Source organism: Manacus vitellinus, unplaced genomic scaffold (genome assembly GCF_001715985.3).
Source record: "Manacus vitellinus isolate BGI_N305 unplaced genomic scaffold, ASM171598v3 scaffold_45_pilon, whole genome shotgun sequence".
Taxonomy (NCBI): Eukaryota; Metazoa; Chordata; class Aves; order Passeriformes; family Pipridae; genus Manacus; species Manacus vitellinus.
The window spans coordinates 5,027,837-5,043,870 of NW_021940571.1; the positions used below are offsets into that span (position 1 = coordinate 5,027,837).

Sequence of the window (16,034 nt, forward strand, 5' to 3'; positions counted from 1 at the left end):
TAATTTATTTAACAGTATTTGCCATTCAAGTCAACTGATTTTAGACAGATGTTTGTCTCTTGTGTTTCAGTCTAGACATCTATGATTTACAATCTGTAGCCCATCTGGTGAATTGCCATGGGAATATGCTTATTTTCAATGCTTGAAGTATTGCAACATACCCTTTGCAAGTGTTTTTGCAGTAGCAACTGGTGAGCCAACCATCAGAAAAGGTTTATTTTAGCGAAAGAATCCAACTTGTTTGTTCAGATTAGGGCAGGAAAATACTCCATTTCTCTTCAAGACAACAACAACAAAAAATGTTCCACTCCAAAATGTTGCCCGTAAATTGAAACTCTAGAATGATATATGGGTCTGGTTTAGAAAAGAAACCAAACCCACCTGGGAATGTTGAAGAACAGCAAGAGACCTGAAGAATGCATCTTGTCCATCTCTGTTCTCTGTGGCTGAACAAATTTACTTGTCTAACCTCTTTGAAAGACTTCAGTGAGCTTTATATTGTCAGAGTTTCTTGTAACTTGTAAATTTAAACATCATCACTGCAGAGTACAGTTGCTGGTTCTTCATCACTGGTGTAGGATAGACCTATGCTTTAGGACTGGGTCCTTGTAGATGCACCAGGGGAAGATGTACCAGGCTACTAAACAGCCTATTGACCTTTTCTGGGCTTTTCTCTGCTTATTAAATTAGTGGAGTGTGATGAACCCCAAAACTAGGGTGCAGGGTGGCAGGTGAGGAGTGAGACAGCTCTTTACACTCTCAGGATGACTCTCTCCAAATGTAAAACATTTCATGGTTGAAACATCAAACATTTGATGTCTGAAAAGCTATTAATTCATAGTTCGGTGGTGGATAAAAGTGAGCATTTAACCGAACTTCCTCTTGGAATTCAGTTGCAATAGTATTGGGGTAACTCTGGACAGGGCATGTTTGGTGCAAGGGATAGTTTTTAGTTAATTTCCTGTTTTTATGGGTTACTGTATTATTTCTAGAATATGCCCCAAACCAGAATACAACATCTGGGAGACACACACTGCAAACGCTGCTGAGTAGGAATCTTGTGGTTCTTACATTAAAGCTGTTGTTTAACTCCAGGTTGGATGTGCTTGAGCCTCCCCACTGTGTGTAGCAGGTCAAGTAGCAAACACTGGTAAAATAAACGGCTTTCAAGAGTCTCCCGTGTAAACAGCAAAGGTGCCGTCATGTAAATAAACCAGAAAATGCTCGGGGAGCTGTCTGCTTGATGCGTCTGGCACAGATTTCTGAGTGGCTTGATTTGATGTTTGGTTCAGTGAGTTTGTCTGCACATGTTGAAAGCATCAGTCAAACCCAGACTGGAGCCTGGCTGGTACTGTCGGGTCTGTGGCTGAAGGTCCAAGGGTTGAATGTGTCATAAAGTATATGGCATTTGCAGTTTGATGTTAATAATGATGGAACAATGAAGCTACAAGACACCAATGTGGTTTTTGTAACTTAAATCGATTTTGCATTTCATTTTTAATTACATTTACGGCAAATTAACTTGATAACCTGGGGGAGCGGGTAAAGGACTGTTACATTTGTAGCATCTCCTAATCTAGGCCCAGGATTTAGAAAAGATAGAAAAAAAACCATAAAAGGGTCATAGAAGGAGTTTCAGAAACACATTTTAACTACATCAAAAGTGCTTCAGTCTCCTCTGTCAAACACTGTGTTTGCATCTACAGAATTGACTGTGTTCAGTGGCTAAGCCATGCAGGTGCAGGAGTCTTCAGGCTGATTTTTTTCTTTCTTTTGGACATTTCATTTGCATTTAAGCACTCATCTGTTGCAGGATCCAGGATCATTTGAAATCCATGGAGCAGTTTCTGTTAAACCTGAGGGGTTAGGTAATGTTTTTTGTACTCTTAAAAGGTGAAAGAATTACTTCATACAGCTAAACTGTGTTGTGAATAGAAAATAACCAGTTGAGGTGCCAGGCAGTGGGAATGGACGTGTGGCAGGCATCCTTTTATTCACATCTCTGTGTGTAGATGAGGTTGTCTTGAAAATATTGTCAAATCTGTATGGATAAGCAGTATAAAACTGTGTGCTGCCTTTTTCAGGCATGAGCTGGTGCTATGGTGAAGACCAAGTGCTGGATACTTTCCTTACCATTTATCAAAGCACAGGGTTATTGATAACATTATTTTAACTCCTTCCACTGCCGTGCCATTGCCACGTTGAATGCAGCATGAGGGGGATTTCTTTGTCATTCCAGACTTCTCCAAAGATATTTTTAAAGCTGTCATTTTATCCCCTCAAGCACTAAGTGTTGCGAAAGCTGCTCCTTCTTTTCTCTCTAATGTGGAGCTGCTTTAATATACAAATTTACACTCATTAAAGGACAAAGTATTTGGATCTTGATCAGCAGCAGATTTAAGACCCTGCGTCCTAGGAACTTAAGTAGACACCTGGGAGTTGACTCTTCCTCTGCCTTGTACCATACGTGAGCAGAGTTAAGTTAGTGAATGAATTAGCTCTTGTCTAGGAGAGAGTGCACCTAAAAATTGTGGTGATGTTTGTATGTGAAAGCTCATCAGGTCCTACTTTAAAGGTTTTTACAAAGTGGTCTGACATACTTGTGTTTGCTTGTGCTAACGAGCACTTTTAGGCTGAGGCTGAAAGGGTGGGAAAAAAGCTCACCACAGCTCTGCTGCAAAGGAAAGATGAATGGAAGCATCCAAGATTTTTTTTTTGTTTTCCTTGTCATCACCTTGTTTGGTCCGTAAGCTTCTTTGAGAATAACCAAGTGGAGGGAGAAGACACGTGTTCCTGACAGAGAGAGCCTGTTTGTGCTTGTTTCATTGAGGAAATTGTTCCGGAACAGCTGCTCATCCATGTGAAAATGCAAACCCTTGGGTCCCAGCCAAGGTCAGCAAGCCCTGGGTCATTTGTTTTAGCAAAGCAGGCCAATTTGCCCTTTAATTATCTCTCCTTTTTGCTCGGTCACACCTCTTGCTCCATAGATTCACTTCCTGAGAAGTTCCCCCGTGTGAAAGATGTTATACCTGTTTTGCTGTGAATCAGGGAGAGGCAGAATATTTTTTCATGGGTTACTTATAACTGTTAAGCTTTATAAAATATAATGCACTTATTGCCCTGGATTTAATTTTCCACTTAGCTAGTTCAGTAGGTTCTTGTTATGAAAACATACAGGATTCTTAAATTTCAAAGTAAAAGTGCAAAATCACTAAATTTCATATTGTTTCTCTGCTAGTTGCAGGTATTGTGGTGTGAAATGGTAAGTTGGTACGTGTTTGCTGGAAACAGAGCTGAGAAATTCCTGAAGTTGTGGGAGTTTTCAGTAACTGCTCTCAGAATGGGAACTTTATAATGAATCCTGGTCGGATTTGCTTTTAGTATGCAGAGCAGTCACTAGAAATGTAGAGTAAAACATGCCCATGTGCTGGGGCTGAATGAGCAGAACATTCTACAGGGGACATAATTTAGTAATGGAGAGAAAAAAGCAATGCTCTATAAGCACTAAGGAAAATAATGTAGTAAAGTGACTTCTTTGCTTTATAGTGTTACGTGGAAAGAAAGAAATAGGAAATATGTGTTAGTATAGCTGGAGGAACTGAAATACCAGATTTTGGCTTCTAAAATTTAAGGAAAAAAACCTGATTTAAGTGATCTTTAATGCATGCATAAAAGGTCACTTGGGAACAAGAGAAAAGCATACTTAGTCCAAAACTGGTTTTATACAAGAATTTTGAAAGTGTCATGGATTGCGACCAAGGCTATAATTAGCCTTGAAAACCTGGGGCCAGAAGTTTCTCAAGTACATTGTGACATTATTCCTGAAAGAATAAAAATGGCCAGAAGAATTGTCAATCTCTGTGTGACAGAAACATTCTCTTGGAGGGAAAGAGGGAGACGGAGGTGGAAGGGAATTCTGCTTTGATGTGCAGCTTCACCCAATAAACCATAGCACAAGAAGGAGTAGAATGGTTGTTGTCATTTCCATTAGACTGAGCGTGCAAGTGCTTTTTGAAAGGCAATATATTTGCAGAATCTTTTTGGTTATCTGAAATGGTTAAAATAATCAGCTTCCATGCGGTCAGAGGAGTGACAGAGCAGCACAAAAGACAGAGCATGTGGCTTGGAAGAGGAGGACAGGCTCTGACTGGGGTGTCAAGCTGTTAATTATCTCTGCCACAATAAATGACTGAGTGGCTTCTTTTATTGTCTGTTAATTATTAACGTGTTAGAAATAGAAAAACTTTGTGCTCTGCCATCTGGGCACTAGTGGAGTCTCTCACCTGCCTGACTACATGGACTGCAGTGCCTTCAGCCTGGTGGCTCCTCTGCTTTTCCCCTTATTTCAGAGGAGCAGGAATCGTTTCCTTGCACCTGTGCTTTAGATGGATCCAACCCCAGCATTCTGGGGCAGCCCTCCAGGAGCTGATGGAGATGTGCTGGATTCACAGTGAGGGACCTCGGGGTGGAATTTGCTCTCTGGCTTTGTCAGCAGAGGTGGCCAAGCTCTGCTGGCTCAGTTTCATTAGGCACTCAGGAGACAACCTCTGCTTGCTAACAGGTTTGAAAAGTATTAGAGCGAGCTCATTCCAGTGTGCAGCATCTGTGTTAGAATGGGTGGACTTTTTCTCATTAAAAGTAAATTTTATATTGAACCACGAGCTTCAATTAAAACTTGAAAAGTTCTGGTTCCCGAGAGTACACATTATTTATATCCGTCCTGTGAGTACAAGCAACTGAGGAACATCCTTCTTTAAATTTCTGCTTTTTAACAGTTCAAAATGATTTGAAATAACCAAAAATACTGAAAACACCCCCCCAAAACAAACAAACAAACAAAACAAACCCAAAACCCCAAACCTCAAAAACCCAAACAAAAGGTATTGCTTTCTTTTAGTATTAATTAGAGAATTTTTTGACTATAAGAAGAGTCTTTAATAATTGTCTGGGACTCATCATGCCGTGGAGGTTGGGGTCTGTATTTCACTTGCTACTGCTTGAAGTTGTTTTGATACCCTTGATGAGAGGAATGCATTAATGTATGCTAAAGTCATTTGGCTAACCCTGAAATCAAAGCACTGGAAACAAAATCTAGCTGCAAATCACCAGGCTGTCAGTCTAAGACCTGTTACCCAAATGACTTTAACAGTTTGTGGGTCATGCACAAGGTTAAGACTCATCTTGCATGGTGCACGTTTCGATGATAAAACACAATATTATTTCTTTTTATTGGAGTGGAAGTGTTACAGTCAACAGTATCGGTGTGGGAGTTTGATTTCTTCCTGCAAGTAGATCACTAGTCCATATGAGCAGCTGGCACAGGCTTTGGAAGGACAGATATGAAGCACTCTGAGCAAAGTGCTTCTTATTTGTTGTGCAGTCTTATTTGCTCTGTATGTAGAAACTCCAAAACTGTTCCATTTTTAAGTTTGTTTCCAAGTCAGAGTAGCTATTTTCGAGAAAGATTGGCTAAGGTCAATACAACTATAACTAGGCAGTGTTTTGGAGAGGGGGTGAAGCAGGTTATACATTAAAGTTTCATTCTATTAACTGATGTTTACATGTAACATTTAAAGTATTGTCTACTTAAATGGTGAACCCAGGATTTTTTATTCTACGATGACTTTTTTTCTTGCAGTTTTTCACGTTTGAGAAACCACTGACAAGGAATGAGTCAGTAACTGTTAACTATTCATTTTACCTAGTCTCAGTCGTGTTCTTTCCTGAAGAATTGAACAGCTCTTGATAATCAAGTGTGGATTAAATCCCCCAGAAAGTGTCAGTGTGTGTTCACCAGTATTGACCATTACATATAGATGTACAGTTATCTATAGCTATACTGTCCAGCTTACTGTGGAGTGAAACTTGGCAGTGTGTACAGACCAAAGTAGATTCTGAGAGAAATAAAAAACTATATTCCTCCAAAGAAATTTGCGGGAATGTTTTTTTATAAGGAAAACACATTTATTCAAATTATATTTCTGTAAAATTCCTTCTGAACCAGTTGTCACTTCATATTTTTGATGGATTTAAATAGAGCCATTTAGATGGCAGCTCCTTCCCAATAATTGCTTACTGCTCAGGCTGAAGTTTTTTTCCATTGACACTAAAATTGTTGGCTGTCTGGGGAGACAAATAGTGTTGAAAGGGCTATAGAGTAGAGGGGCAGCCCATATGAGCTGAATAATAAGAAGTAATAACTTCTTTCCCCTTGCTGGGCCTGTAGTATAGGGTAAAGTTCCCCACTTAGTTAAGTATAGAGAAGAATTAAGTGCAGCAGACCATGCACCCAAACTATTTAAACTCCAGAGTTTCCATGTGCTTTATACACTTGATGATGAATTACCATATTTCACATCTAGATGTGAGTAGTAAAATCTGTAGGTGCTGATTAGACTATAAATAACTGGATAGTGAAAACAAAACAGGATCAGAGGAGATAAAAATAACTCAGATGGATTCCTGTGTGTAACTTGGGTTTTGAGAGGTGGGATGTTCTGCTGATTGAACCATGAGGAGCTTGAGGAGTATAAAAATGCAGATGGAGAGGGAATGACTGTGCTAATTTAATGTGGACTGGTTTTGCTAATATCAGGCAACAGACTGTGACTCACTTTGTTGTTGGGGGTTTCATTAGATTTGTCTAAATTTTAGGAGCAGTCACTCCTACAGGCCATTAGGTACCATCTGTGCCTGAAGTCCTTCATGTGTTTTAGTGTTCAGCTTCCTTCCCTAGAACGTGATATGGTTTGGAGATGTGAGATGGCTTCTCCATCAGAGAAGGTGATGAAGTTACCTCTTGTGTTGTTGGTCAAAGCTAAAATTCAATTTGCAGTGACAAGGAGCAGAGTCTTGCTGAGCTCTTCTCAAGAGTTTGGTCATGGGGTCAAATGGGCTAATTAACAGGTTAATGTCAGATTTTAATATGTAATAAGGAAGAATGAAAATAATTTTTCTTTTCAAAGTAGTAAACTCTCATTGCAAACATCTGTCTGATGTTTGGGGGGTTCATTTTACTGACAGCTCTGTGTGATGTTCCCGATGTTAATGGGTGAATCAATGAGCAGCCGAGAGAACTATTTCCATTTTATCTAGACACTTTCTTTTAGCTGTGAGGCTCTGTTTGCAAAAGCCCAGTGGTTATGGCACTTGCTTTGTTGTACTTGTACGCAGTGCCTCAAAATGGAACTTGCATGTTCAGGGCTGGATTTCAGAGTGGAAACCATAAGCTTCTTGCTTGTATAACCACATTCCAAGGTTAGTCTGAATAGCTGAGATAATGAATTTGGTCTTTGTGCATTCTTAAATAGATAGATAGTTTTTCACATATGTGATTTTTTTTTTTTTGCTACAATTGGACGCTTTCCTTGGGAGCTGCCTAATTCCAGGCTGCACAGTTTCTGCTTTGTTCCCTGCTCCTGTGCCTTCGACAAGAATAACTTAACCAGATTTCAATATAGGAATTGTGGGCTGCTAAAGGACATATTGTGTTACTGCTTAATGCTGTATAAGTTGATCAGTGGGTAATATAAGGTCTATGTTTTAGCTGTTTTATGATGAAAATATTATTTCAGCAGAATATATGGTAAAGTCATTGAACAATGATCTTATTCTCAGAATGATGGCGCGAGGCATTTTCCATATACCAGAAATTAGTGGAGCTGCTCATTTTGTTATTGCAGGCTTCAAAAATAAAGCTATTTTTAGTCTTTTTGAGCAATTATGCTATTTTTTTACTGAAAAAACTGATATATTATTACTCTCTTTCTGTCAGGACCAGCAGAGGTTCCCATGATGTCACCCAATGGATCCATTCCCCCTATTCATGTGCCTCCTGGTTATATCTCACAGGTATGTCTCTGATGCATATAAAAGCAATAGCATTGATCCAGATAGAGAAATCTGCTTGGCTGAAGTTTAATTTAGAATGTTAATGAAAATGGTACTACACATTTTGACTCCTCTTTACTGACAGTACACACACACTTGCACAAGTAACCATGTGTGTGCACCTTCACACACTGGTATGTGTAATAGATTTGGTTTTTTTTAGCACTAGCAAAAGCTCTGTACACAGATTGAGCCCATATGTGCAACTTTCCTCCCTTTGTGAGAGGGGGAGAGAACTCCACGTTGTTGGATGACACCTTAAGTTCTTCCTAGTGGAAGTGAGAGAAGGAGCCACTCTAGCTATAAAATATGCTGTTGATCCTCAGTATTTTCTTAGTAGAAATCTTGCAGCATACCAAACTCTGGGAGGTTTGGTGTGTTTTCAAGAACAAATGTGATTTAATTATTTATTTATAGAAAAATGGAAAAAGCTTTTCACAGAGCTGTTGGGTTTTAGAACTCTTGGACAGCTATTGCTCTTCTGTGTAAATAACCACTTCGGATTACCAGACTGTTTCTGTTCCTTCCATCTTCTGCAAAGCTTAGGCTCTTTCTGAGGTAAGGAAGAAAAAAAGAAAAAGGAAAAACGATTGATATAAGGCAGAACAGCTGTGAACAATACAATAAATCCAGTAATTTCACCATTTTCGTTGAGACGTGGACTGAAAGCTTCATTAAAAATGTACAAATTATTTCAAATATCCTTGATGAATAGCATAAGGACTTTTGATACATATATTTTGGCATCTTGTTAAGCAGAAAATAAATGATGTCCTGGAATCTCTTCCCCTCCCCAGGAAACATGTGAGCTTGTGTAATTCTGAAAAATTGTAGATGGCGTCATACTTAAATCCCACAAAATACTGCAATCACTCTGTGGTATTTTAACTTCTGAACAGAGTGAAAACATGCTTCAAGTATGGAGGAAGTTGTTTGCCAACCTAGGAGAGAAGGCAGCACCACAGGGTGGTCCTGCTCCTCAGTTATCCCAAGGGGAGTGGTTGGGGTACATTTTGACAGCATTTGCTGTTTAATACTCCTATGGGCTCACCTAATTTAATAAACTGACCCATATCATGCAGAGGTTTTCCTAAAGATTTATTCTTCTTTTGAAATAACTTTTAACACCTTTTTAATATTAAAATGTTTATACCCCTCCACCTCTGTGCTCAGATAAATGGTTGGGGATAATTGGAATGCTTTCCAAACCAGAGGGATGAAAGTCTTCCAGCTGTATCTCTGTCTGAGCCCAGTTGCTCTGTAATGCTTTTTGTGGGGCACCATAATAATTCCACTAAAGAAGCCTTTAAGCAGTTTCTTAGCCAGAAAAAAACCAACCAAAACCCCTCTTATGAAGCAATTTTTCCAAGGAGCTGGAAATATGTTGTAAACTTTAGGGGAAAACTCTGTATTTGGTGCTTTTCAGCAGCAGAATTTGTTTTGCTGTGTGGTGAGCAAGCCTCTTGCCTTTCAGGCCTCCATATGAAATAGTAGTTGAAAGTCTGTAGTAATGAAATTAGTACTTCATTGTAGTAAATGTCTCTGCCTTATTTGCTCTTGCTTTTGTCTCTTGCCTCATAGTTAAAAATACTGTTTTATGATTAGCAGAGAGAACACAAACTTAAAATGGCAGGGGAAAAGCCATAAAGCAAATTAATGCACTCTGAGATACCAGTCAAAATATATTTGATTTTTGGTTTGATTTGTCCCCAAAGTGTACATGTAAGAGTCAGACAGAACACAATACCCCTGTGGAGAAATAACAATACCTGTTAAAAAAAGGCATGTAATCTTTTAGCATTTTGTTATGCCAAGCCTGTTGGAGCTGTGATTGTTAGCCCTAAATATTATCTGAGTTATCAAATGAGCACAACCCTGGGTTAAGGTGGTTCTTCATTGCCTCTCCAGTACTGGGAGAACGATCAGCGAAAAGCTGGCAAGAGGATGTGTGCCCTGCAAGTACACACATAGTTACACTCTGTTTCTAGACTTCAAGGACCATATTAAGAGCTGTGACTAAAAGCTGGGTTTATTGATGTTAAGGAGGTGTTCCCAATGATGAGGCTTAGCCAGGGTGGGAAAAATTCCAGGAAAAAAAATAGAAGACAGACACATACCACCAGTTCAAATCTGTCATGTTATGGTTTTGCTTTCAAAGACCTGTTCTATGCAGCCACTATTTTGCATTTCCTTTTCAGCAGACAAACCTCTGTGCAACTCTGGCAGATAGGAACTATCAGACCAGAGTTCATGTCCCTGCAATTCTTTGTGGACTAAGGGTTAGTTAAATATAGACGTGAGAAGGTCCTTGCTGTGCTCTTGGTGGATAGTACTGCTGGTGTAAAAGGTGGTTGTGGAAGGTGACATGGTAGAGGAATCTGTGTTAAATGCTGCCATGTCAACAGTTTTGGCTTCAACTGCTGAATGTTGAAGGAGCAACTCCTGTGACTTGTTAGGAGCCAGACACAGGCTGTTAATGCCCATTCCAGTTCTGAATTGTTTCTCTGTTGCACATGCTGGGAGCCCACTCTGCTGGAAGCTTCTTGTCATCATGGTCTGTGGCCTGATGCCTTCTCTGGCTCCCAGGGCGCTCGAGCTCCCTGGCGTCAGCATATTTGGAAGATTAAAGGTCATGATTTGGGTGCTAAGCTGTTACATTTGGTGACATCCTCATGGGTTGTTGTTTCTGCTTTTCACAGTGTATGTTTAGGAGAAGGAAAGGAGGATTTGGAGTGTTCCAATAAGGAGAACTAGAAAAATGGAAATATCAAAAAGCACGATCATGAACTTGTTTGTTTAATGCTGTTGGCTAAGGACTGCTCTCTCCAAAATAAATCTGGAGCAATTCCACTGGAGTTTGAGGAATTAGTTGCATGTAGTTGGATATGAAAATCTGGCTTGAAACTCCACTTCTGATTTTATTTACAGATATTTTAATATGTAGTCTCTGCCACAGATATTTCAAGACTAAAGGACTAATTTACTGGTTGGAGCATGAGATGCACATAGTGTTGAAAAATCTCCTTTGGTCAGGAGGCAATGTTGGGGTTGTATAGTCTGAACTGTGCAATTTGAGCCCCTGTCCTGCAGTTCAGTATCCCTGCATCAAAAACATGGTATTTGACAGAACTACAGCATAACTTCTAGATAGAGGAATGTCTTTAAATGACATCTAAAATGGTAGAAATTCTCTCACATCCTCGAAAATCAGGATTTCGGTCTTGGGTACATCCTCTCCCCTAAGGGGGATGTTCTCCTGCAAAAACATGTTTGACCAGAATCAGCTTTTAGTCCCAAACTCCTTGTTTTTGTGTGGCTTACTGCTCACAGACCTTTTCTGGGTTTTTTATAGACTGCAATTAATCAAGACATCCTTTAACAGGAGGACCCTCATTAAAGCTTCGAACACAAGGAAGGTTGTGCAATTCTCATATGGAGCAAGCCATAAAGTTATTATCTTTTTAAGTTGATGAGCATTGGTCCTGAAGAACTGTATCACTGTAGATTTAAAATACCCCAACATGCTTGCCAGCATTCTAGATCTTCATCTGTGTATTTTCCACATTGAAGGTATAGATTTAATCTGGTGTTTGATTTAATACTGATGGATGCTAAAGATAGTGATGCAAACTTGCCAGGACTGGCGTGAACTTGGATTGGCATCCTTGTGAAATTAAGTGAATAAATAAAATGTTGACATCCAAGTTCCTTGTGGATGAGCTCATTCTGTACTGTTTTCTGGTACAGATTGATTTATGAATGAAGTTTCAAATTAATTTATGAAATTCCTGAAGCATTGGTTGTGGTCCACCCAGTGGTAATGCTCCAGATGTCCTTGCTGAATCTAGCACACTGAATTTAAGTCAAATAAGGGTTGTTTGGGTTTTTTTGAAAGCAAGTGGAAATTACTTGCATATTACCATATTAAACCCATTCAGTAAACGTGTGCTACAGAATGAGAGTGGTTGCATTTCTTTAACTGGATCTCACAAAATATAGGTACAGTTTACCTGTGCACAATTAACATACCTGTCTTTTTTCTGGGAGTGTAATATTAAATTTCAGTAGAGAAAGATGAAACAATGTGAGTAGTGTGATGTACTTTGAATACACGAATTATCTCTAGTTACTACAGCGATATCTTCACTGGAAAAAAAATGACATTTAAAATGGCATTCTCAAAATGTGGCAACCAATGGGGGAGGCAATTTTATTGTGTGTGAGTAATGTTAACCCAGACTGCCCTGAAAGATCATCATCTACCTCACGTAGCAATTAAGCTCCCTAAAATATGGGAAAAAACCCACACAGAACTATGCTATAATAGTATTGTTATTGAGGTGGCATGCCAGTTACACCAGCAAAAGACAATTTACCTAGTAACTGCTTGAAAAGAATGCAAAATAGTGAAAGTTTATATCTTGGTGCCAGATGACCAGAGTTATTTGTTTTCTGTAAATATAAACTGCTAAAATTAGTAATAGCAATTTTAATATTCCAGTTGCATCTAGAGACCTCAGCAGGGATTAGGATTTCATTGCTTCTTGGCACTGAAGTAGAGACAGTTTAGCAGTGTGTTTCCTGATGAATTTATGATCTTTGTGACAAACAGCTTTAAGCAGATACAAGGAATTGCAGATTTCTTCTTTAAATAGCAAAGTTTAACCTCTCTGCTAAGTTATGTTATTTTCATTACTGGATCAAAACTGATTTTTTCTATCTTTGATGAATTGAGAGACTGTTGTCTTCCAGAATGGCACTATCACAATCTACCCACTGCAGGTTTTACAAATCAAGGGCTATCTACAGTCCTTGTAGCTACCTAATGTGTATAGTGCATAATAAATCAGATTACCAATTTTATGATTTGTTAATCATAGATTGTGCACATAGATTGTATGTGCACCTTCAGAAATTTACACATATTTCTGTAATTATTAGTTTAGAGAGAAAATGCCCTGTAGAGTAGGGAAATAAAGTGGTTTTTGCAAGGTCCTCTGTGTTTTTGTGTTCATTTGTAACGTAGGCACATGGAATAACAAGAATGCTGTCAGTATTCATGGCCTGGGAGGAAGCAAATAAAAGATATTAGTCTTGGCTTTTCGATGAAAGTGATTTGGAAGGCTGACTATCCTTTGAGTTGGACTAGGTGGTCATTGTAGGTCCCTTCCAACTAAAGTACTCTGTTCTATCCCCTCATCTCTGGCTTTTCTCTCAGTACTGCTGATATTTTATAGTTTCCATCTAGCAGGATAATTTCATCAGAAAGGTCTTTGACAGGACTGTGAGCTTTGTTCCCTGCTTTATAGATGATATTTCAGGAAACTGAAGCCTAATAATTTTAAATATGGTTTACATTATGTGCTACTTGGGGTATAAGTTTTCTGTCTAAATCTGTTCTTTAACATACTCATCTTTCACTAGAACACAGAATACACATGTAGCTGGTCTAGATGCACAGATAAGAACTTGTAAGCCTGGAAGACAGGAATTGTCTTTGAGATTTGGACTAGTTAAAGCCATGATGAAAACTTTTCACATCAGGATCTAGGAACTTGCTGTCTCAATTAAATTACAGCATGATCTAAGAGTTAAATCCAGCATTTCTGTGCACAGTCCTAGGTAAGTAGTTCTGTTTTTCAAATATGTGCTAAATGGAAAAGGATTCCCCTTTTCTCCAGGTTTCGGAGTGTAGGTTTGAAACCTGGTGCCAGGACAAGTGATGCTGTGGAGGAAGAGTAGAACCAGTAGCAGAGGTGGGAGGCCTGCAAATGCAGCAGTTAAAAGGACATGATAGTTTAAATCTCTGAGGTTCAGATGTCTTTGGAGAACTCTGTAAAGTCTTTGAAATTTAAAGCTAGCAGCCGACAAATTGCTAGTGGAAGTTGTAAATTTAGAGGATAGAATCAAGTATCTTGAGCTAAACAATTACTATTCTGGCATTTTTAATGTGAAAGATCAGTTATAAATGAATTAATTAGCTTTCTATAGAAAGCTGTCTTCTGTAGGAGGCCAGCCAAGACAGGAATTGTCTGTGATCGCATCCCATAGATAACAGCTATAAATTCATGTAACCTAAGGGCACACATGCCCCAAGGAAGAAATTGGGTCAGCTAATACCAGTTGAATTTTACCCTGTGATACCGTGCTCAGCTGATGCCTGAGGCATGAGCTGGTGTTTGCTGGAGCAGCTCCTCTCATGGCTGTGGGCATTGTCCCTGTGACAGGGCTGGTCCTCTGTGGCAGTCAGCAGAAACAGCCACGTGCCCATGCTGTTCCTTTGCTTCAGGGTACAGGTTTTTCTTTGTGCTTTAGGATAAAACACTGTGATGTGATGAGAGTCGCTGGAGCATCTGTAGCAGAGTCTCTTCTGCTGGTGCTGTGGGGGAGTGGATGACTCCAGCTCTTGGTGGTGGTAATCAGTGAGAGTGGCAGCAGGTGCCCTTGATGCACATTCACTCATACAACACATTCATCACAGATATTATTCCATCTGTGTGTCATCAGTCAGTTTAGAGAAAATTAGCTTTTTAACAACCTGTTTCTTGTGTGAAACTAAATGATGCTTCCTTCACACTTTTCTGCCTCGTGCACGTCAGCATTACAGAGTCAAAGGGATTGTAATTGTTCTTATGTGGTTGTATTTTTAAATTTCAGAAGTGGCAGAAGTTTTTTGAATGAGTTTCAAGAAAAGCTTGGCTCCTAAGTCTGGACTGAAATTTGGCTGATTGACTCTTCTCCAGAAATATAACTCTGGAAAAATTATAACCTGAAAAACATTTTTCAGCCTAAGCACATTCCCACCTTCCTACATCTGTTTTTACATGCTTTGACTAGGGCATTGGGGGCCAAGTTATGCATATCCCAGAGTGGATTTGTGTGAATGTATAGACCAGCTCTGTAGCAGAAACAATTCTTCTGCCCTGTGATTTGTCTTGAACAGATACCTGTTATGAACAGAGCAGTTCTTTTGCAAATGTCTGTCAATACAGCAGGTTCCTGCAGAGTACCTGCCTCTGTGCACACACACAACCTCTTTGCAGTAGCAGTGCCAGCTACTTTCCAAGTGTTACTAACTCTGTACTCGGAGTGCTGTCAAATCCATGGTAGAAATTTTATGGGCAGAATCTAAGGTTGGTTCCAACCAGTACACTTATTTTGGTGCTTTGTGTTCCTTTTTCAATTGTTTTCCTCCCTAAATGCAGGTTATTTATTTTGTCTCTTACCCACATAGTTATCACTAGCAGCAGCACAACTCCCAGTGATTAGTGTGGCTATCTGAGTCTCCAGGAGAAGCCACATCACCACTGTGGTTATTTCTGCTGATATTAATTTTAGAAATGTGTTTATTCACGAAAGTAAACCTAAGGACCAACTGTTTTGCAATGGGAGAACAAAGCGTAAACAGTGCTGTTTTAAAAATGTGCCTGGTTCAGATGCTGCATAACGTGCTCCTTTCCCTGCCTTCCCTTCCAGGTGATAGAAGACAACACGGGCGTTCGGAGGGTGGTGGTCACCCCGCAGTCTCCGGAGTGTTACCCCCCCAGCTACCCCTCGGCCATCTCACCAACCCATCACTTACCTCCATACCTGACACACCACCCCCATTTCATCCACAACTCGCATACAGCCTTTTATCCTCCTGTCACTGGACCTGGGGACATGCCACCACAGTTTTTCCCACAACATCATCTTCCCCCGACAATATACGGAGAACAAGGTACTGGTGTTTCACGCCTGTGTTCAGCAAGTTTTAAGGGATAGGGAAACCAAGAGTAGGAATGAAGTGGAGAAGTTGTAGTGTGGCTTTGTCTACATGGATGGAGTCTCCTTTAATATCCAGAGCAGGGGGCTGTAGCCATCCCAGAGAGTGGCGACACCAGGCAATCCTATGTTGCAACTCTAAGTTGCAGAAACAAAACCACTTTTAACTTCATCTGTGAATCCAGTGGGAAGAGATGTCTCATCCAGTGCTCCAAACTAGGGACATGAGTCATGTTGTTCTTGCTGTGTCACGATGCAGCATTGTACAGAAAACCTAGAGACAAAATGTGTCAGTCCTGGGTTGGAATGACGATGGATGCAGAGTGCTGGATCCTAACATGGATCGTTTCCAGTGGGAAAAGCCGGATACCGCTTCCTGT

The 16,034-nt window shown here is 39.8% G+C and overlaps 1 protein-coding gene across 2 annotated transcripts in view; it reads left to right on the forward strand.

Annotated features, from left to right (window-relative positions):
• Positions 1-16,034, forward strand: part of FNDC3B (fibronectin type III domain containing 3B) — a 191,474-nt gene that overhangs the window by 85,969 nt on the left and 89,471 nt on the right. For both annotated transcript variants that reach the window (XM_029962340.1, XM_029962339.1), the window contains 2 exons: positions 7,775-7,851; positions 15,367-15,610. In XM_029962340.1, coding sequence (XP_029818200.1) covers positions 7,775-7,851; positions 15,367-15,610 — 321 coding nt within the window. The remainder of the gene's footprint in view (positions 1-7,774; positions 7,852-15,366; positions 15,611-16,034) is intronic.